At 45.0% G+C, this 22,816-nt stretch overlaps 1 protein-coding gene across 1 annotated transcript in view; it reads left to right on the forward strand.

The window, feature by feature from the left end:
* The window catches only part of LOC117050448 (thyroglobulin-like), a 50,001-nt gene extending 28,004 nt beyond the window's left edge, over positions 1–21,997 (forward strand). The window contains exons 4-7 of the mRNA XM_033156112.1: positions 4,338–4,519; positions 9,425–9,532; positions 20,900–21,040; positions 21,982–21,997. Of these exons, the coding sequence (XP_033012003.1) occupies positions 4,338–4,519; positions 9,425–9,532; positions 20,900–21,040; positions 21,982–21,997 (447 nt within the window). The remainder of the gene's footprint in view (positions 1–4,337; positions 4,520–9,424; positions 9,533–20,899; positions 21,041–21,981) is intronic.
* The last annotated feature ends 819 nt before the right edge of the window (positions 21,998–22,816 follow it).

Below are 22,816 nucleotides of genomic sequence, written 5' to 3' on the forward strand. Positions count from 1 at the left end.
GGGGGGAGGTGATGGCCAGTCCTCCCCCCCCCACCTTTCCAACCTACCCTAAAATCCAATGCCTAGGGCAAGAGACCGAGCCCTGGATGCGCCCTGCTTAAGTGCAGCAGGCACACCCAAAGCGACCGCGCCAGTTGGCCGGCCGCCTGGGCACCGCACCCAGGGCTCGGCCAATTAGTGCCAGGGGATGACCCCATCCCCTGAGCACGTGTAGGGCTCGTGTTGCCTGCAACTCCCCCTTCTTCCAATGGGCGGAAGGGGCACTCTCATTTTGCCTTCCGCCTCGTATCTCCGACCGACAACTCACCTGTTGCAACTTTCTTTCTAAAGCATCACGCATAGGTCGGTTGATACCATGCCCTCTCACATGTTGAGTCCCAAAATCGGGACGCGCATCTTCCCAGCTGGGCTCCCACGCGAGTCACGTGACCCGCATAAGATCACAGAACCCAAAAGACACATGAGAGCATAGCGCCCCAACATGTGCATTTGGGGGCACCACGCGAGATAGCTTTTGGGGGTGAGATCTCAGCACCCAAAATAGCCACTGTACTCTTGAAGGAAAAAAATGTGGAGAACTAGATATCAATCAGGGGAAAAGCTTCTAGCCCAACCTCCTCCCTGACCAGCTAGTTTCCTATTGTGGGTAGGAATGGGGGATCAATTTTAACACAAGCCTACCTAACTCACACTTTTCTAAACCAGATGCGAACCAAAACACAACTATCTTTTGAAATCTTCTCCGACACACACACACACACACACACAGGTGAAACTCGAAAAATTAAAATATCGTGGAAAAGTCCATTTATGTAAGCAATTGTTTTCATTAGCCAATGGAGTTTAATATATGAGATAGACTCATGACATGCAAAGCGAGATATGTCAAGCCTTTATTTGTTATAATTGTGGTGATTATGGCGTCCAGCTGATGAGAACGCCAAAGTTTAATAATTTGGGGTTCTCATCAGCTGTACGCCATAATCACCACAATTATAACAAACAAAGGCTTGACGTATCTCGCTTTGCATGTCATGAGTCTATCTCATATTTTAGTTTCACCTTTTAAGTTGAATTACTGAAAGAAATGAACCTTTCCACGATATTCTAATTTTTCGAATTTCACCTGTATATATAGGGGAAGCTATGGATGAAAATGTGCCTTTTAAGGGAATTTGCATTATGTTGGGGGAAAATTGCTTGCAAAAGTGTGTGTGTGTGTTAAGTGAAATGCTCACTAAAATTTTGGAAAAAATTAGGGAGGTTTCCCCTCCCCCTTCAAAAATAAATCAATCACAAATTCAGGCATGGATGTGGCAGACTGAATATAGGATTGGCAAAATGAGAAACTGATCTGTCCAGCTAGCCCTAGTGCGGGAGAATTTTTTTTTTTCACCATGTGAGATCCTGTCAGCAGCATAAATCGTTACATTCCAAACATACGTTGACCATGAGGGATCTGGCATTTGTGAGTTTGAGGCCTAAACATCCATTTGAGTGTACAAACTGATACACACACAAACAATTTTGGTTTTTTTCCCCCGAGTCAGGCCAATGATAAGAAAGCAAAATGGTGAGTTGCTCTGTGGAACTATTTGGAAAGAGATGTTTCCAGGCAGTTTCTTGAGCCAGTCGCACGTCTCCCGCCAACAAGATGCTCAGGTTTCCAGCTTTTCAGGAAATGACTCTATAGCCAGTTCGGGGGTGGGAGAAATCTACTCTTTAAAAACAGACGGTAAAGGAAATTATATTTCAGAGACATATTATTCCTTAAAAGATGTATTGGGGGGGGGGGAGTCCTCCCCAAAACCCTTTGCTCTGTTGAGAACGGGGGCGGGTGCTTGACATCTTTCATCGTTTCTGAATGGATTTCTGAATGACTCACGCAAATTCCGGAGCTTCCAGATGACCTGTTTACTGAGAATTCATCCTGGTTTTGTTTGCAGGGGGATTAGGTGACACTGGTTAATGAATGAGCATTTGTTCCAATTTGTTTGCGGGGAAGTTAGTGTGGGATGTAAACACAGAGCAGCCAAACCCAACACTGCTAGAGTGGACATGAAGGTAACTCAGTCCTCCAGGCTTAACTTCCTGTTTACCTGGACTGAGTTACAGGAACCAGAAGTAGGTGTGGTCTTACCTGGGAACAAGATCCCAAAGATCACTCTCCATTTTGCCTCGTCTTTTGAACAAGCAGGATGCTCTCTCTCAGCTTGCAGCTGAGAGGAGCAGAGGTGAAGCCTGTCCCCCTATGGAATGAGATTCACCACATGTAAATATATTTATCTAAGCTTATCTGCCTCTTTGAGCCTGTACTGTAACTCATGGATGACTGTAAGTAAACTCTTTTATATCTTATAATCAGTACTGTGTTGTGTCTTTACCTTTAAGGGGGAACAAGGGGAATATACCAGGAATACATATTTCTTATAAAGGCTTTAGCAAGCCTATGCAACCGTTTTCTGCTGTGTTTTAAAAGGGAATGTAACTGCTAAGTTTGGAGCTTGCTCACACAAGCTGGGATGATATATATAAGATAATATATACTCATCCACACTCCTAAATATTCCCACAGTTAGACAATGCTGTGTTGAAGCAGGTGTTATCTCACATTTCCCCCCATCACTTTCCTTACTGAAGAAAAAAAAGAAAGGCTGATTCTCAGGCAAGCAGGTTTGTTGTGCGACAGCTCCAATCCAGCTTGAATTTCCCAACATGAGTTTGCTAGTATGCGATTGAACTCCACCCGAATATAATGATAGCCCTTTAGGTGGCTCCTAGAGAATTTAATCTGCTGTATTATGGTCACTGAAAACTCCAGCTACCTGATGGTACTCCGGGCAACTATGGCAGGCCTGAGAGGCAGTGTGGTATAGTGGTTAGAGTGTCAGGATGTAGGACCCAGGAGGCCAGGCTTCAGGTCTCCACCTGCCCATGAAGTTCCCTGGGTGACCTTGGGCCAGTCACTGTCTTTCAGCTTAACCTACCTCACAGGGTTGTTGTGAGGATAAAACGGGGAGCAGGAAAAGTACCATGTATTTCTCCTTGGAGAAAAAGGTATAATATGAATGTAATAATAATAATAATAATAATAATAATAATAATATACAGACCTATATATGTATTCCACAAAACTGCTGCACAAGGACAGAAATAGATACTGAGAATTCATTATTCTGAGAATCCAAATTTCCATCTTTTGTGAACTTCTGTGAATGCCAAGTCCCACAAACAGAGGAAGGCAGGATTCCAGGTCAGCTGGGTTGTGTGTGTGTTCCTTGCAGTGCAAACTTCTTTGACCCTACCCCATGGAAGAGAGAGGTCATTTAATTATTGGTCCTATTTAAGGTTTTGTTACCAAACAACTAGGGACTAGATGCCTTGGAAGACTGCCTCCGGCCTTCCTGTACAGACCTGCCCGTTCACTATGATCCTTGGACAAGGCCCTGTTAGTGGCAGTGTCATCTGCAGAGGTGGATCGTACGGCATTTTGGAACAGGGCCTTCTCGGTGGTGGTGCCCGGCCTGTGGAACGATCTTTCCTCTGAGTTGTGGCAGGAACTTACAGCAGTGTGCTTTCCACTGGCTGTTAAAAACGACCTTTTTATTTCCCTGTGTCAGCAGTGGGACCTGTCCACGTAAGCAGGAAATTGTGGTTTCTTGTTAAGCCTGAACTGAGCACATATCTCAGTGTAGGTGACAATTTATAGACATTGCAGGGAATTCATTGCCACGGTCTTCCGATCGTTCTGGCTCCACAAGCCTTTCTGCTTGCCGGATGGAACGAACCATCGTCTCCTCCCCCTGTGTGCTGTTTGGGAAGTTCTCCTGACCCTTCAGAGCAGAATTTGGGCGGGGGGGGGGAGGACAGGGGGCACCCAGGGGCAGGAGAGGGGTGGAAAGCCCCATTGCTCTTGCCCTGGCTTCCCCTAGCATGCCAGGTTAGTTGAATCTGGGCCATTGGGTTGTGTTCCACAATGCCCTACTCAGAGTAGACCCATTGATATTAACGAACCCGAGTTAGCCATGTCAATTAACTTCAACGGATCTGTTCAGAGCAAGGCTAGCACTGAATACCACCTGCTTATTTTAAGAGGGTGGTTTTCTCTCGACTGAAATAGCAAAACCAAGCAGCTTATTCTCTGAAAAGTCATGCAGACACTGAATATCAGCGGAGAGATTCATACATGTGCAAACTAATGTGTTTCTGTCCACCTTCCGTGCACGATTAGGCTTCAGGGAAGGAAGGAAGGTAGCAGTCTGCCTGTTGTTGTTGTTTTTTAATTCTATAAGCTGTGCTCCTGAGTTCTTCTAAATCCCATTTTCCTTCTCACCTAGCGATTCGAAGTAAGCCAAGGCCGCGTCAACAGCAAGGTAGCCTTTTATAAGGCTCTCCAAAACTCCCTGGGCGGAGAAGACGCCGATCCTGCCGTGCTGGACGCAGCCACCTGGTTTTATTCCCTGACGCACTCCTCCACCGAGTACGCCTCCTTCTCCAGGGCTTTGGAAAACGCCACACGGTGAGAAACTCTTCTGCGGTGCTCGGATGCCATTTTGTGTTTTTAAAGGAGACCTACAAAAACATTGCAGTGTGGAGCATTCCTGTTCAGAGTGCCAGCCAGCCAGCCAGACCCTTTTCCAATGCACTCCATTCCACACATCCTCTCTGGTTTCTGTCCATCTTCTCAATAGCCAGCCAGAGTTCCATGTCCCCTGATCATGCTCAATCTTCAAGGCCCTTTTGGTTCCAAGCTCCCCCTTTTCCCACAATCTAAGTTGTTTTATTTTTCTGCTAAGGTTCCCCTTGGACCTGCTGGAAGCTCCTTCGTGTGGTGGGGAGGCAGTTTTGACTACATAATGATCCACACTTGAAGAACAAGTTCGCTATTAGGATTTCACTAGCTGAATACCCATTTGCATTGCACTGAAATGGACTTCCATTTCAGTGTATCTGAAGAAGTGTGCATGCACGCAAAAGCTCATACCAAGAACAAACTTAGTTGGTCTCTAAGGTGCTACTGGAAAGAATTTTTTTTTTATTTTGTTTTACCAATTTGCAGCACATGCAAATGTATATCAAAAGGGAATCTCAGTGTGGTTTTTTTCCTCACTGTAGAGCAATCCGATGCTTAGAAGTTTAAATAGTCAAGAGACCACCGGTGTCCTTGATTTGTTTGAATTGAGTTTAAAAGGCTGATAAACTGCTCTGATGGATGAGGGCAAGGAGGGGCTTGTGACGTCATGGGCACAAGCTCGTCAGTGCTGTGCGCAATTTGGTACCACAGCAAACCAGTACCACCAGTTACTGTGGCCTTGGGAGCCAGTGTGGTGTAGTGGTTAAGAGCGGTAGACTCGTTATCTGGGGAACCGGGTTCGCGTCTCCGCTCCTCCACATGCAGCTGCTGGGTGACCTTGGGCTAGTCACACTTCTCTGAAGTCTCTCAGCCCCACTCACCTCACAGAGTGTTTGTTGTGGGGGGAGGAAGGGAAAGGAGAATGTTAGCCGCTTTGAGACTCCTTTGGGTAGTGATAAAGCGGGATATCAAATCCAAACTCTTCTTCTTCTTGAAGGGGGTTAAACATGTGTGGCAAGTCTGCAAGGCGTGTGCACCCAGAGCGTAGCAACCCCGCTTTTCTGTGTACATTTTGCACATTTTTAGTCAGCCACTGCAGCAGTACTGCCTCGTTCTGTTCCCTTCTGCTCCTTTCCATGTGATGCTGGTGGTCTGACTTCCCAGTCTAGTCCGTTCGGTTTCCCTGCGTTTACAAGCCACTACTTCAGGAGAAAACAAGCACTCACAGAAAACCCATTTCCAGCTAGGGATGGGGAACCTGCGGCCCTCCAGATATTGTTAGACTACAACCCCGTCGTCCATGACCATTGGCCATGCTGGCTGGGCCTGATGGGAGTTGGAATCCAACAACATCTGGATGGCTGCCGGTTCCCCATTCTTACACTCCACTCCCAGTGGTCATTTACAGAAGAGAAGTGTTTTCTATCAACTGCCTGCTTGTTTACTATAGGTCCTGTATAGACTGTAAACCAGTGGAGACGTTCCATATGTCGTATTGCTCCATCAACCCCAGTCAGGAATGACAATGGACTACAAATCCCATTATCCATGACCACTGGCCATGCTCGCTGTAGCTGATGGGAGTTGTAATCCAAAACATCTGGAAGGCAACAGGCTACCCATTTCTCTGTCTTTCCTGCTCTCTCTCTCTCTCTTTAGGATTATTGTAAATGATGTTGGGAGTGCCACTGAGTAAATGGGAAATTAGGGCTCATACTCATTTTTAGGTCGGTAGCTTGTGTGTTTCCCCTGCCCCACCTGTTCCCCGTTGTTGACTGCCACAATTGAGTGACGGGGAGCAAAACACACAGTGTGATGATGTCGGGATTCCATTTATGTTTTGCTACTCACTATAGAGGGGGTCAAACTTGAGATGGGGTTCCTGACTTGTTCCTAAGCGTATGGATGGAAGATGAAAGTGGTTTTAACAAAGAAAAAAGTCCTTAGATAGATAGCCCAGTTTTGAATTGTGGGTTGCGATCCTTCTAGCAAACTTGAGATGAGGTTATAAACAGCAAGAAGGAGGTCTTAGCGGTTAAGCTGTAGCCCCTGCATGCCGTGTCTTGTGGTTTACGAGTGTTTCTTTCATTTTCTTCGGCCTCTCCTATGTGGTTTCCGCAGGTTTAAATTTGGCCAGTTCCCCATATAGGTCCTTAATAATAAGAAACCACCCCACCCTCACTCTCCAGCATGTCAGCTCCATCATGTCTTCCTTTGCAGCACAACTTTTCCACAAATCAGAAAAGCCGCTGAGATGCAGAGAACCTTTTCCGCACACGTTACGAAGTCCCACAATCTTTTGCAGATGAACCCTTGCCGTTCTGCTTTTCATGCTAGCGGCTCCCTTCTCCAACAAGCAGATCAGCGACACCGCAAACTTCCTAATGTTTTAAACATGGGTTGAGAGTTGTTGGAGGTGGCTGGGTCACCGCAGGAAACATCTGCAGATGAACAACAGTGACATGCTAAGGACGGATGAAATCTGGGAGGAATGTTGTGGGTGTCTGGGACATCGCTCCCCTTAAAATTATTCCTGTATTTTCTTACATTTGTATCCTACTTTTCTCGCATCCTGGAGTAGAAGGCAGTGTTCCTGTGGTTCCAAGGTGATCTCCTATACAGGTGCTGACCAGACCCATATCTGCTTATTAGCAGCAAGGTGATGGCCGCATGCGCTTTCAGACCAGACCCTGGGACTTTAGAGGTAGCAATTATGGCTGAGTCTCACCAGGCAAGGGACAATTGTTTCAGCAACTACATGAGCCATTGGCTCCTGGTTTGGCCTAGACCCAGTAAATCCATCAATGCTTTGAATGGTAATGCAAGAGATTTTTTTACTAGCAGATGTCAGGGTGCAACATTCAGTAAGAAGCAGCCTTAAATTGAGTTAAACCATTGGTTCATTTAGCTCAGTATGGTTATTATTATTATTATTATTATTATTATTATTATTATTATTACCCCACCCATCTGGCTGGGTTTCCCCAGCCACTCTGGGCGGCTTCCAACAGAATGTTAAAATACAATAATCTATTAAACATTAAAAGCTTCCCTAAACAGGGCTGCTTTCAGATGTCTTCTAAAAGTCAGGTGTCTTCTATGGATGCCAGAGATGAGTTATGGCCTTCCCCCAAATCGCAGGAAGCTGTGCTGTCTGCCATGGCGGGCCATTCATCTGCCTAGCTCATCATGGTCTTCACCAGCCTCTTGCAATCTGTTGCCCTTCAGATGTTTCAGACTAAAACTGCCACCAGTCCCCGACAGCATGGCCAGTGGGGGTTGTAGCTCAAAACATCTGGCTCCCAGGAACAAGAGCATCACTTGTTAAAAACTGGAATGGCTTCCTGTCGTTGCTAAACATCATGAGGTGGTTAGTCAACCTTGTGGTTTTGCAGTCTTTGTGAAATGAGCATTTTGGAAGCCTCAGATTATTTCTCAGGAACGTGTAGGAAAGGACACATATCTTGTGTCTGTACAGCAGAGCTCTTCCTCCCAGCTTTACAAAGGAAGGCAAAGGAAGAAGCATACCATGAAGCAGCCTTCCCCGACCTTTGGTCCCCAAATGTCGCTCCCACCAGCACCATCCACCTTGGTCAGGCATGATGGGAGTCATAGTTCTCATGGGACCCAAAGGAGAGGAGGGATGGGGAACCCACAGGGCTAAATAGGTCTCCTCATTTGGCTAAGTCTCTCCCACCTGCCCTATCATGCATGATGTCATGTTTAGGGAGGGTGAATATGCAACTCCCTGCCAGAAGTGGGGTTTGCAGAGACAGATGACCTCTGTGAGCATCATTCAGCAAGGGAAGCAGCAGTAGGTCTTGTCTGAAGAGCTGATGGATGGATGGATGGATAGATAGATAGATAGATGATAGATAGATAGATAGATAGATAGATAGATAGATAGATAGATAGGTGGGTGGGTGGGTGGATGGATGGATAGGTAGGTAGATAGGTAGGTGAGTGGGTGGGTGGATAGGTAGGTAGGTAGGTAGGTGCTAGGATTTTCCATTTTAAAAAGAACAGAGAATAGCATGAGTAGAATGAGTAGAGCAAGCATTCAACTGTAAATGGAAGATTGCAAGGGAAGATCAATAGTGGTGGGTAAAATTAAACCCCAGGGAGTCTGGCCCTCCATTATGAATCTTCTTGCTGTGCAATCCCAGGTGAGTCTTGTCCTTATGGAAAAAAGCAACTCGCAATTTAAGACCAGCAGGTGGAACAAAGCACAGAGACACCTTCGCGGGAGAATAGTGGAGCTTTGTTTTCATTCGCAAATACTCCGGGGGAAAACCCAAAGACCAGTTCTGAAGGTTTATACCAACTTGCAGATCACTTCGTTAAGAATGTGTTTTACAGATGTGCACTTGCGGTGTCTGAATGGGAATGCAGGTTTCCATCATGTATTCATTTTTTGGGGGGGGAGTGTCTCTGAGGAAATTTGAAGAACAAAAATAAATAATAAACAACTGGTCTAAACCTTCTCCCAGAGAAAACATACCAGTATTTAAAATAGCTTTTTCCTACCCCCCCCACCCCCGGTTTGGTGGCACTCTTTTTATATAAACAGATTTGTTTCCACAAAACAAAAGAGCGGTTATTTGATTGTATAAGATTTGTGCAAGTTTATTTGTTGAATTATTTGTTGTTTTTGAACAATGGGATAAAAGGAAGTTTGCAAGTTTCAGCAGCGCTGCTTAGCCCCTGTATTGTTCACTTAGCCCGCTATTATGAGGCCTCTCTGTACATTATCTCCTTCCTTTCTCCATTTGAGGCACCTTCGTTGCAACTTGTTATTATTTGGCCATTTGTTTCTTGAGCATAGCATCGTTTTCTTTTGCCGTTTCTCAGGGACCAGTTCATCATTTGCCCCACAATAGACATGGCTCGGCACTGGGCTGGCAATGGCAGAGGGAAAGTCTTCATGTACCATGTCCCAGACACCTCCTCCCTGAGCAGGTAAGAGCATGGACAGAGTTCTGTTTTCATGGATCATGGGATGTACAGTTCAACTCTATGATCATTGCTGCTGTTGACGATGATGATGCATAAATACTCCCATCAATCCATTCCTTTCCATTTCTTCATATATATATTTTTTTAAAATCACATTCAAAAATGTTTTCTCTCACACACATTTCATAGAATTATAGAATAATAGAGTTGGAAGGTTGGAGTGGCCGCCGAGACCATATAACACCGGTCTTGAAAGACCTACATTGGCTCCCAGTACGTTTATGAGCACAATTCAAAGTGTTGGTGCTGATCTTTAGAGCCCTAAATGGCCTCGGTCCAGTATACCTGAAGGAGCGTCTCCACCCCCATTGTCCAGCCTGGACACTGAGGTCCAGCTCCGAGGGCCTTCTGGCGGTTCCCTTGCTGCAAGAAGTGAAGTTACAGGGAACCAGGCAGAGGGCCTTCTCGGTGGTGGCCCCCTCCCATCAGATGTCAAGGAAATAAACAACAATCTGACTTTTAGAAGACATCTGAAGGCAGCCCTGTTTAGGGAAGTTTTTAATGTTTGATGTTTTATTGTGTTTTTAATATCCTGTTCAAAGCCACCCAGAGTGGCTGAGGAGTCCTGGCCAGATAGGTGGGATATAAGTAAATTATTATTATTATTATTATTATTATTATTATTATTATTATTATTATTATTACTGCTGCTACTACTACTAACCCAAGGGTCATTTAGTCCAACCCCCTGCAATGCCAGACCCTCCAAGTGTCCCAAATTTTCCAGGGCTATCCCTGATTTATAGAAGCCATCTCAGTTTCTGATTTCCTCCCAGAATGTCCCGCTTTTCCTTAGGATGTCCCTATTTTCATTGGAAAAATGTTGAAGGGTATGGAGTTACCTGACCCTCAAGCCATCTGAAGGCAATCCTGTTTAGGGAAGTGTTTAATGTTTTATTATGTTTTTTATATATGTTGGAAGCTGCTCAGAGTGGCTGGGAGAACTCAGTAAGATGTGTGGGGTATTAACAGTAAAATCATCATTATGGAATTGGACGTCCCTATTTTCATTGGAGAAATGTTGGAGGGTATGCAATATGCAGGAATCTCAACTAAAGCATCCATGGCAGATGGCCACCCAACCTCTGCAGTAAGCTAGTGTCTCCTCTCTGTCGCTCATCCAGGGAAGCAAAATGAAATATCAGATTTCCAGGGCACATTGCAACCTGACAAAAATGCTCAAAACAATCAAAACTGAAAAGGAAAATCACTGGGGAAAGGATGTGACTTGAGAGGTCTGGAGGACAAAATTTGCCATTCCCCAGCCCTAAGGTTCTCCATCCCTGCCCTGTCACTTTCTCAATGGTCTAGATAAGAAGGACGAGAGTTTGATTTGGGCCATATCTGCAAGCCATGCAAGCTGGGGTAATTAACTGATTACAAACAACAACAACAACAACAACAACCATCAGTTCTGCATTCCAGTCCTTTTCTATTCCTTTCTTCTGAGTCTTTTGTGTTTCGGGCTGTGTTATATATTTGCATCTGGTTGGCGATGTGCCCCAGGCCGAGGGTGTAAGAAGGAACCAGGTGTGCTCAGCTTCCGTTCCTTGCATTGTGGTTTGAATGTGGAGTCACTCAGCTGAAATAACTGGACGAAAAGGAGGCCTCTCTACTTTCTCTTTCTATTGCTTCCTGTGTTTAAAACATTTTCACACACACACACACACACGCACCCTGCCCATTCTTCCTCTGCTGCTTTTGCACAATTATAGGAAGCTGCCTTATACTGAATCAGACACTTGGCTCACCTAGTTTAGAGTTGTCTGGCGTGACTGGCAGTGACTTTGCCAAGACCTTGGAGCAGGCAGAGGTCTTTCCCATCACCTGCTTTTTCCAGGTTCTCCAGCAAGAATGCTGGTGGGGCAGCAGACTGTGAGCCCATTACCCCTCGCTTTAAAACAGCTGCATGGGTTTCCAGTTGTTTTCCAGGTTGGATTCAAGTTGCTTACTTGATTGTTTAAAGCCTAAATGGCTTGGGACCCAAATATCTCCAGGAGCATCTTCTTCCATATTGACCTCTCCATGCAGTAGATGCGGGCTACCTGGTGTGACAGCCCAGAAAAGTGCCTCTTCCAGGACAGATCCTTGTCTCCCTAATGAGGTCCCCATCTCTTTATAATTTTAGTAGCCTGTTTGAAGACACGCCTTTCTCGGGCAGGCGTTTGGAGGAGAAGAGACTTGATCGCTCTGGTCTGATCCACTTATAAGCTGCTGTTGTGGCTGGGAAGCTGCAACGAACCTCCACTTCACACTCTCCCCTTGTTACTAAGTGAATTTCTAATCAGGTGTTCTGGATCAAATTTACTATCCACCCCACCTGTCCTTCTGAGGTCTGTCTGTTATTTCAAATCCCTTTTATTTATAATCTGGGGATCTCTTAGTAACGGGAGTTTTCCTGTCCAGCGGCCGTGGCCGGTTATATCCTCCGCTCTGGGCTTCAGGGGTTAAACTCTTCTTTGCCTACAGTTCGGGGTCTCTCTTTCATTAGATCCCTCACTATATCAGTTAGCTAAGCCCTCTTAGCAACTCTGTGGCAATACCAAGGTTTCCGCCCGCTAACCCCTCCTGAAGGAACTCCAAGACACAAACTATCAGCCTGCAGGTCAGTTTTGTCCTTTCCCTGAGTTCACCTTCTCAAGAGCCTATATAACTCGCTGGACCAAATAATCGACGATACTTTCTTAGCTCAACAATAACAAGTCTTTATTCCTTTCAGAACATAACGGTTTCAGTAATGCAATCGTTTATAAGCTTAGTTTCGTAACAGTGTAAACTCTTTCTTTCAGCATCATATACACATCTTCAACCTATCCTAACCTACCCACCACTATCCTGGCCCCACGCCCTCATTCTTCCAGTCAACACTCTCCCTCTCTAACGGCTGCTCCCTCCTTTTAAAAAGTGGAATGTCCCGCCTCCCATGAGATATCTGCCACTCAAACTGGGGTGCCCATTAACTCATAAAACACCGTGGGTTTCTGAAAATCCCTTAACTTAGATCCAATTCGTTACAGAAGCTCTCTGATCACATGCTGGGCTCCAACGAAAAGAGGAAGGTCCCTTTCTGCAGAGGTTGCAGCTGAACTCCTGCCATAGCCGGTGCTACCAGTGTAAGGACAGGGCTGAAGCTAAAAGCACAGCCCCCCTTGTACTCACTTTCTCTCTTCCTGCGAGAAAAGGGCTAGAGAAAGCAGAAAGAAAAGGCACAGACTCAGCTCATAGTGGGTGTAACAAGGGAGACATTAGAAGCAGTTTAAATATATGTTCATTCAGTGTCAATAGAGCCCTGAAATCAGGAGATGGGTTTTTTTTTGGCACTCAGGAAAATGAGGTCTAAACTAGTTAAACAGACTTGGCTCGGCTCCGGTTTTCTAACCCTACAGTAGAAGCCAGGAGCGCTCCCTCTTCTTCATGCCATCTTCCCGGCCCTTTCCAAAGTCTTCCGAATATCAGCAATGTTTTCTGCAGCTCCTCCAGACCACATCCACATTCTTAGCATAGCTGCAGATTAGCCTACGGTCTTCCGGGCCTGTTCCATCTCTTCCTGTTCCCATGCTTTGCAGTTTTTGGAAGCTGCCTGACGTCACGTCAGACCTTTGGTCCCTCTAGCTCAGTGTTGTCTATGCTGGCAGACAGCGATTCTCCGGAGACTGTTTGCAACCCTAGCTGAAAAGATTGTCTCACCTGCTCTCTATACCCAATTGATCACTATGCTCTACAGCAACGGGACTCCTGAAGATGCCGTCTTGTCTGGAAACAGGCCTTTAGTGTTGTGGCACCTGCCCTTTGGAACATTGCCCCTTTGAATATTACATACCCTCCAACATTTATCCAGTGAAAATAGGGGCATCCTATTCAATAGTTAAAGCCATGGTTTTTCCAGTAGAAATGTATGGAAGTGAGAGCTGGACCATAAAGAAGACTGATCGCCGAAGAATTGATGCTTTTGAATTATGGTGCTGGAGGAGACTCTTGAGAGTCCCATGGACTGCAAAAAGATCAAACTTATCCATTCTTAAAGAAATCAGCCCTGAGTGCTCACTGGAAGGACAGATCCTGAAGATGAGGCTCCAATACTTTGGCCACCTCATGAGAAGAGAAGATTCCCTGGAAAAGACCCTGATGTTGGGAAGGATGGAGGGCACAAGGAGAAGGGGACGACAGAGGATGAGATGGTTGGACAGTGTTCTCGAAGCGACTAGCATGAGTTTGGCCAAACTGTGGGAGGCAGTGAAAGATAGGGGTGCCTGGCATGCTCTGGTCCATGGGGTCACAAAGAGTCGGACACGACTGAACAACTGAACAACAACAATTCTATTATTATTATTATTATTATTATTATTATTATTATTATTAATATTATACCCCCCATCTGACTGGGTTGCCCCAGCTACCATAGGCAGCTTTCAACACACACACACACATATATATATAAATAATAAAACATTAAACCTTGAAAAAATTCTGTATATTTATTAATTTATATACTGCCTTATACCCGGGGGTCTCAGGGCAGTTCACAGAATAAAATCAATATATAAAACCACAAGATACATAATAAAACTAAAAACAACAACCCAATAGCCCCCCCCCAACAAAACAACAATACATTTTAAAAGGACATAGGATGAAAAACTTCCCCATACAGGACTGCCTTCAAGTGGTCATAGCGTTACTTCTCTCCTTGGTTCGGGAGTCGCATAACTCCATACCCTTCAAAATTTCTCCCATGAAAACGGGGATGCTCTGAAGAAGAGCAGGACATTCTGGGATCGAATCAGAAACCAAGATGGCTTCTGTAAATCCAGGACTGTCCCTGGAAAATGCGGGCACTGGGGGGGGGGAGAGAAGAAGAAGAGTTTGGATTTGATATCCCGCTTTTCACTACCCGAAGGAGTCTCAAAGCGGCTAACATTCTCCTTTCCCTTCCTCCCCCACAACAAACACTCTGTGAGGTGAGTGGGGCTGAGAGACTTCAAAGAAGTGGGACTAGCCCAAGGTCACCCAGCAGCTGCATGTGGAGGAGCGGGGACGCGAACCCGGTTCCCCAGATTACGAGTCTACCGCTCTTAACCACTACACCACACTAGCTCTCACACTGGCACTCACACTGGGATCTAATATTAGACAGATGCCATCTCTTGAAAGATAGCGAGCTGTTGAAGAAGGTTAGCATCTCCCATTATGGTCCCTTTCCAGTTGACATTAGACTGCCATTCCATCAGTTCCCAGGTCCTCAGGTCCAAATCCACCTGAATCCCAGCAGCTGTTCAGGACATTTACGCAGGCATTGTACCCACTGTCAGGGGCTGAAGGGGACTTGGAGTCCACTAGAGGACTACAGGTTCCCCATCCATACTTTAGTCTGCCCCCAGGAAGGCTGCTGTGCGATATGCTGATTTTTCAGTACCTTCATGTTTGTTAATCGGATAATCCAAAATTCACCCCCTGCTATCGTTTTTTTTTTAAGTCTTTTGGGGGTAATGTGAGATTAGTGGTCCCTAAAAACCCCGCAGAGCTCAAATCATTCCAGCAGTGGTAAGAGAGAATAAGTGACATATGGAATGGAGGGGAAGGAGACTTGATTGTACTCCAGTTGTTCTTGGCCTGAATATAAGGCTCTCCCGCCCCCAAATTCTGACCATGAAAAGTTAAAGTGCGGCTTAAATTTGCGACCTTACAAAAATTGGCTTTTATGATATCGCTGCTGAAACAGACATACGGTAAAATGGAACGGGTGTGAGTGCCTGTGGAATTTTAAGGGAGCGGCTTATATTCAGGTGCGGCTTATATTCGGGCTAATATGGTATTAACGGCCTCGGCCGAGTATACCTAAAGGAATGTCTCTACCCCCATCATTCAGCCTGGACACTGAGGTCCAACTCCGAGGGCCTTCTGGTGGTTCCCTCACTGCGAGAAGTGAGGTTACAGGGAACCAGGCAGAGGGCCTTCTCGGTGGTGGCACCCACCCTGTGGAATGCCCTCTCATCAGATGTCAAGGAGATAAACAGCTACACAACTTTCAGAAGACATCTGAAAGCAGCCCTGTATCAGGAAGTTTTTAATGTTTGCTGTTTTGCTCTTACAGTATATCTGTTGGAAGCTGCCCAGAGTGGCTGGGGCAAACCAGTCAGATGGACAGGGTACAAACAATGAAATTATGATTACTAGTGGTAGCAGTAGATCGTATGAACATATTGTTTATTCAACACGTACGAAAGATCATATACAGATGGTGGCATCTGCAGTGAGTTTATAGTTTACAGCTAACCATCAGGGCTTTTTTTTCCAGCCGGGACTCCGGCACCTCTCAGGTGGGTGCCATTGCCAGTCTAAGAGAACAAGGGTGGTGTCCATGGAGAGTCTCAGTGCCTCTTTTTCTAGAAAAATACCTCACCAGGACTTGCTGTGGCAGGGGTCAGCAAACTTTTTCAGCAGGGGGCCGGTCTACTGTCCCTCAGACCTTGTGGTGGGCCAGAATATATTTTGAAAAAAATAATAATGAACGAATTCCTATGCCCCGCAAATAACCCAGAGATGCATTTTAAATAAAATGCACACATTCTACTCATGTAAAAACACGCTGATTCCTGGAACGTCCACGGGCTGGATTTAGAAGGTGATTGGGCCGGATCCGGCCCCCAGGCCTTAGTTTGCCTACCCGTATGCTATGGCATCCAAGAAAGGTCTCTGTAAATATTCCCTCAAAGGTCCGCAGTGCGTGAGAGATTATCTGCTCTTCCTGCTCAGTTCCTGTTATCGTTCATCGTAATTGCGTGAGGGATCAGATCTGTGTAGCGTTGGCAGGGAGGGAGTCAGCATCTGCCTCCCTATCGAAAGCAGGATCTAAAGTTGTCTGATGTCCAAACGTATCCGAATAAGCTGCTGATCCAGTGTTTGCCTTGAGCATCTTGTTAGCCCTCGATGTTCTTTGGTCACCGCGCTGCCAAATCCACAGCAACGCAGCTCAGGAAGCAGAGGGGATTTATTGCTCTCTCCTTGTAATTTACTTAATATGTATTATCAGAAAACTTGGCCAAAAGTGCGGGGGGGGGGAGAGAAGGGGGGAAGAGGCAGAACAAATGAAGAGAACAACTGAATTCCATCCACATATATAAATGGTTTTGGTGTCTCCCCTTATATGCTGTTCTGTTTACTGCTCATGGATAACAACACAGATGGCTAGACATCATAATCTTTCTCATTTAAAGATGTACAGCTGAGATCAAAGCCTCCTCCGAATGTCTTTGCAAAGCTCTGGGCTGCCTGTGGGCATCCCTTTTATTCTTGGAAAGGAACTGATGAGCACAAAAAGACCACTGGAATATCCAGCTACCCTCCCAGTTAAAACCCATGAGAATGTTTTCGCCTGGTGTCTAAAAAGAGACAACAGTTGCACCAAGTTTGCTTCCTTTGGGATGGGGAATTTGCCATTATTCAATATGGAGGCATAGTTGCTGAAATTGCTGAGCCAGTGTGGTGTAGTGGTTAAGAGCGGTAGACTCGTAATCCGGTGAACCAGGTTCGCTTCCCCACTCCTCCACATGCAGCTGCTGGGTGACACACTTCTCTGAAGTCTCTCAACCCCACTCACCTCACAGAGTGTTTGTTGTGGGGGAGGAAGGGAAAGGAGAATGTTAGCCGCTTGGAGACTCCTTCGGGTAGTGATAAAGCGGAATATCAGATCCAAAACTCTTCTTCAAACTCTTCTTCTGAAGGCAAAGTTGATGCACTTAGTTAGAGAAAAAAACTATTGCTGACATTGCTGTGTTCTGGGCACTACAATTTAAAGAGGAGATTGGCAAGCTGGAACGTGTGCAGTGGAGGGCAACCAAGATGATCAAGGGTCTAGAAGCCAAGCCTGATGAGGAACGGTTGAAGGAGCTGGGTGTGTTTAGCCTGGAAAAGACGAGACTGAGAGGAGATACGATAGCCATCTTCAAATATCTCAAAGGCTGTCTCATGGAAGGTGGAACAAGCTTGCTTTCTGCTGCTCCAGCTAAACATTAGGAAGAACCTTTTGACAGTGAGAAGGTGATGAACTCTTCTTCATTTAGGTTTTTAAGCAGGGGTTGGATGATCATCTCTCAGGGATTCCTTAGTTGTGATTCCTGCATTGCAGGGGGTTGGACTAGGTGACTCTTGGAGGACCTTTCAACTCTACCGTTTTATGATCGTATGAAATGTTGCCCATGTTCTCCCCCATTTTATTTTAAAGAATTCGAGTTAATCCAAGGTGAGCTTCAGAGAGCTTGCCTGTCTCTAGGCACGTTTGCAATTCATTAGTTCCATATTGGCTCAGATTCTAAAGTGAGCACAAGCTATTTGTGAATGATGGCAAATTGGCTACTCCTGCTCTAATTTAATCTCAAATATATTCCCAACTGTCCCCCCACCCCACCTCATCACAGAATTATGATTTCCTTTTTCTTAACAAACAAACAAAAAAGGAAAGAAAGAAAGATGACTTTACATGGTTGCAAAACAAAGTTTCCAGACTTCTGTTTTGGAGTGGGAACATAACTTCAGCATCTCATCATAGCTTTCTCTGGTTCATTTGATTTCTTTCTGAACTGCTGAAACCAAAACTATTCACAAGAGCAGCTAAAATGCAGAAGGCAAATACCTTAAGAGGTGAAATCATGCAGTGCTAAAGAGACAATGAGGTTTTGGAAAGATTTTGCAGAAATGAGAGGAAAGTGCTTTGGTTAAGAGGTTATTATGATTATTCACTGGAAATGCCAGCCACTGGTACCCAGAGAAAAAACCCCAGGTTGAGGTAATGCCGTAAGATTCATGCTCACTGGGAAGGATAAAAACTGGCCACATAATATGTTTTCTGCATTTTAAGAACCGGGTCTTTTAGTGTGGCAGCACCTACACTTTGGAACTCCCTGCCAATTGATATCAGGCAGGCAACTTCATTGGACTCTTTTCAGCAGCTGATAAACACATTCTTACCTACCCAGATGTTCAGAAAGTTGACATGAGTTTTAAGACGCTTTTAGTCCAGTGTTATTTTTAACCTTTTGAAAGTTTTAAATCATTGCCATTAATTTTTCTTACCGATGATTTTATTGGTTTATCTTTTTTTTGCGAACCGCTTTGAGGTTGTTGGTTGTTTTTTTTTTTACAATTAAAAAAAATCCTTTTTCTTCCCTTACAATTATTTAAAATTGCTTCCCTCCCAAAGGAGCCCTGGGCAGCAATCACACAAGCAATAGAACATCGTAAAAAACAATTCCAGTACAGATGTGGACTGGATACCAATAAAGGAAAGGATATCCTTGGGTTTTTTTTATCGATGAAACCTAATAAAACCTCCATGTTCAGTCAGTGTACCCCTGAAAACTCAATCCAGAGATGAGCAGCAAGGAATCAACCTTAGCTTCTTCTTCCTCTTATTGTATCTGTTCCAAAGCTCTTGATGTGACCCAGCAAGTCAGTTCTTTTGACGTCATTGCTGTGGTTACTTCTCTGAACAAACTTGTACTGTGGACAGACAAAACCATCACGTTGTCAGCGGGCCCCTCCCTTCGCCCCCTTCTATATCTCTGTTCCTATAGAAGCACTATTTGTGGCCAACATAACTGCAATATGCATGTGGTTGAAAGATACTCGGAGTCCAGTGTGACTTTCATGCTCTTTATTCAGCTCATAGTAGTGAGGAATGCAGTTCCCCCAAAACGTTTGCTTTATATACACTATTTACACAATGGGCCCCACGTGATTGGCTAATTCCGGGATACTCCTGTATGCCAATCGGAATGCGGATTCACTTCCACCTGGAGCTGGATTGGGTGGCTCCTGCGGACCAATCAGACTGCTGCAATCTCAATCCTATTGTTCTGGGACCAATCAGACTGCTGCAATCTCAATCCTATTGTTCTGGGACCAGTCAGACTGCTGCAATCTCAATCCTATTGTTCTGGGACCAGTCAGACTGCTGCAATCTCAATCCTATTGTTCTGGGACCAATCAGACTGCTGCAATCTCAATCCTATTGTTCTGGGACCAATCAGACTGCTGCAATCTCAATCCTATTGTTCTGGGACCAGTCAGACTGCTGCAATCTCAATCCTATTGTTCTAGGACCAATCAGACTGCTGCAGTTTGGATCCTATTCAACTCAGTACATAACAGTGGTGAAGCAAGCCCATTATAGTTAAAGCAGAATGAGTGAGCTCCGATCCAGCTTAATCCCTGTCTAAACATTCAGAGATGGGAAAATATGCTTTAATCTGGTTTCAGGTCTTGCTTGTCTCTTCAGCTGCTGGTAAATAATTTGCTTTCCAGATGCAATGTTGTTTTGGCGCTTTTGGGGGTGAGGACAGAAAGGCCCAAGATTGCCTTGTGTGTGTAAATATATTAGGGCTGTCATACATCTGGTTTTCCTGGATTCAGCCCTCGGAAATTATGTCCGGGGAGGCAGGGGCAGAATTTCTGTTAAGCAGTAAAATGCCCGGGGAAACCAGGACATATGGCACCCCAGTGCAGCCTCCCCAATAGCTCCAGTTACAGACGCAGCAGCAAAAGGAAGGCAGAAAAAGAAGCAAATGCTCCTGGAAGGGTTGCCTCAAGTGAGGATCTCTGTGGCTACTAGCCAGGATGGCTTCGCTCTACTTCCACAGTTGGAGGCAGCAATACATCATAATACACAGGGCCGGATTTAGGTTTGATGAGGCCCCCTAAGCTACTGAAGGTAATGGGGCCCTTTATATGTCCAGCTGTCCTTTGTCAACCACAAATTGCCGCTGTTTTTTTGTGTTGAATATATGCTATATGGTAATTTATGGACCTCACAGGTATCTCAAGCCATTTGCCCATGTTGCCATGCAACCAGTCCCTGCAGAATTTAGGCACCCTATATATAGAAATGAGCAAACCGGTGATATTTTAGGAAGCAGGCTAGCAGGCGGGGCCCATTACTTACATCATAGGAGCCTACACAACACAAAACACTGTTGCTATATGTAGGTTTCATTTTATTTGTTTTTTTAATCTTATATTTTGGAAATATACATCCAGGTTTTTTTCCCTTTAATTTTTTTTTTGGGGGGGGGAAATAGTGGGGCCCTAATCTATAGCTTGTTTAGTTTATACGTAAATCTGGTACTGTCCACACCAGGACCTGCAATGCCAATTCCTTACTACATTCTTTGCCAAATCTATGACTTGAGTTCTGCCTCCCGCCATCTCCTTGTCTTCTGTAGCTGCAGCTTCTAACCATGGGACTGTTTTCTCCATCCAATAAGACCACTGCTGTTGTTTTTCATTCAGTCTCTTCTCTCTTATTTTTCTTTCAAGCTCAAGCCTGGAGTTATTGCCTGATGTCCAGTATGCCTTTGGACTGCCTTTCCATCCCCAGTACGAAAACCAGTATACTCCGGAAGTGAAGACCCTCTCCTTAATGGTCATGCAGTTCGTAGCCAACTTCATAAGATCTGGGTGTGTATTGAGTTACTTGGAAGTGGTTGGTTTGTCATTTTCTCCACCCCTAACAAAGCTTCTGAACCTCTCTTCTTCTTCTTCTTCTTCTTCTTCTTCTTCTTCTTCTTCTTCTTCTATTATTATTATTATTATTATTATTATTATTATTATTATTATTATTATTATTAGCTTTTGTTAAACATGTCCTTGTGTAACAAAGAAAGAAAAGCACATATAGTCTCTGCACTATTTGTCTTTTTCATCATTTGTTTACATCCAGGATGAGACACTGTTGTGTTGAGAGCCAGTGTGGTTAAGAGAGGTAGACTTGTAGTCTGGTGAACCAGGTTCGATTCCCTGCTCCTCCACATTTAGCCACTGGGTGACCTTGGGCTAGTCACACTTCTCTGAAGTCTCTCAGCCCTGCTCACCTCACAGAGTGTTTGTTGTGGGGGAGGAAGGGGAAGGAGAATGTTAGCCGCTTTGAGACTCCTTTGGGTAGTGAAAAGTGGGATATCAAATCCAAACTCTTACCTTTACCTATTTTTAAGACACTCACTAGTATATAGCAAGATCAGTAGATCATGGTTATTAAAAGAGCAAAAACTTTACAGTCAGTCAAGACCTGCTTCTCAGTTCAAAAGCTGATTTCTCAATCCTAGCTTTTGTTCCGTCAGTTTTGCTTTCCTGGAAGTCTTCTCGTGTAGTATTGTTGTCAGTAAGCGGCAAGCTGAGCCGGGTACATCTAAACGCCCAGATGTGCAAGCTGTCTCTCAGTTCCTCTTGAAGCTTTGCAAGACAGCTCTGCTCAATTGCAAAAGGATGCCTTTTCTTAAAACTGAGCTGCTGGTGAACCCTGGCAATTTCCAATGAGTATTAGGGAAGAGGAACTGTTGAAAGATGAGGCAGATTACACAGAGTCATCAGAATGAAACACAACTTCCCTGTACCCTTGAAAGTGTTGCCAAGAGCTAGCCAAAGAAGAGATGATTCTCCCAAGGACAATGAAGTTCGCTTGAGGGTTTTCGTTTTTGTTTTGGTCTTGTTGGAATGAACCATCTCAGCCGTGGTTGATCTTCTGCCAGCCACTTTCAACCACTGCTCCCCACCTGAAAAAACGATGATATTGGCAACTCACCTGAAGGCCTTGTTGCAGGGAAGGAGAGAATTCATGTAAGGCACAACTTTAGCAGAACAACAGAATTCATTTGCTGGGTCAGAACAAAGCTTGAGAGCAGTACATGTGAAAAGGATCTAGGAGTCTTGGTAGACCACAAACTTGACGTGAGTCAACAGTGTGATGCAGCAGCTAAAAAAGCCAATGCAATTCTGGGCTGCATCAATAGGAGTATAGCATCTAGATCAAGGGAAGTAATAGTACCACTGTTTTCCGCTCTGGTCAGACGTCACCTGGAATACTGTGTCCAGTTCTGGGCACCATAGTTCAAGAAGGATACTGACGAGCTGGAACGTGTCCAGAGGATGGCAACCAAAATGGTCAAAGGCCTGGAAACGATGCCTTATGAGGAACGGCTTAGGGAGCTGGGTATGTTTAGCCTGGAGAAGAGAAGGTTAAGGGGTGATATGATAGCCATGTTCAAATATATCAAAGGATGTCATATAGAGGAGGGAGAAAGGTTGTTTTCTGCTGCTCCAGAGAAGCGGACACGGGGCAATGGATTCAAACTACAAGAAAGAAGATTCCACCTAAACATTAGGAAGAACTTCCTGACAGTAAGAGCTGTTTGACAGTGGAATTTGCTGCCAAGGAGTGTGGTGGAGTCTCCTTCTTTG

Source organism: Lacerta agilis, chromosome 7 (assembly GCF_009819535.1).
Source record: "Lacerta agilis isolate rLacAgi1 chromosome 7, rLacAgi1.pri, whole genome shotgun sequence".
Lineage (NCBI taxonomy): Eukaryota > Metazoa > Chordata > Lepidosauria > Squamata > Lacertidae > Lacerta > Lacerta agilis.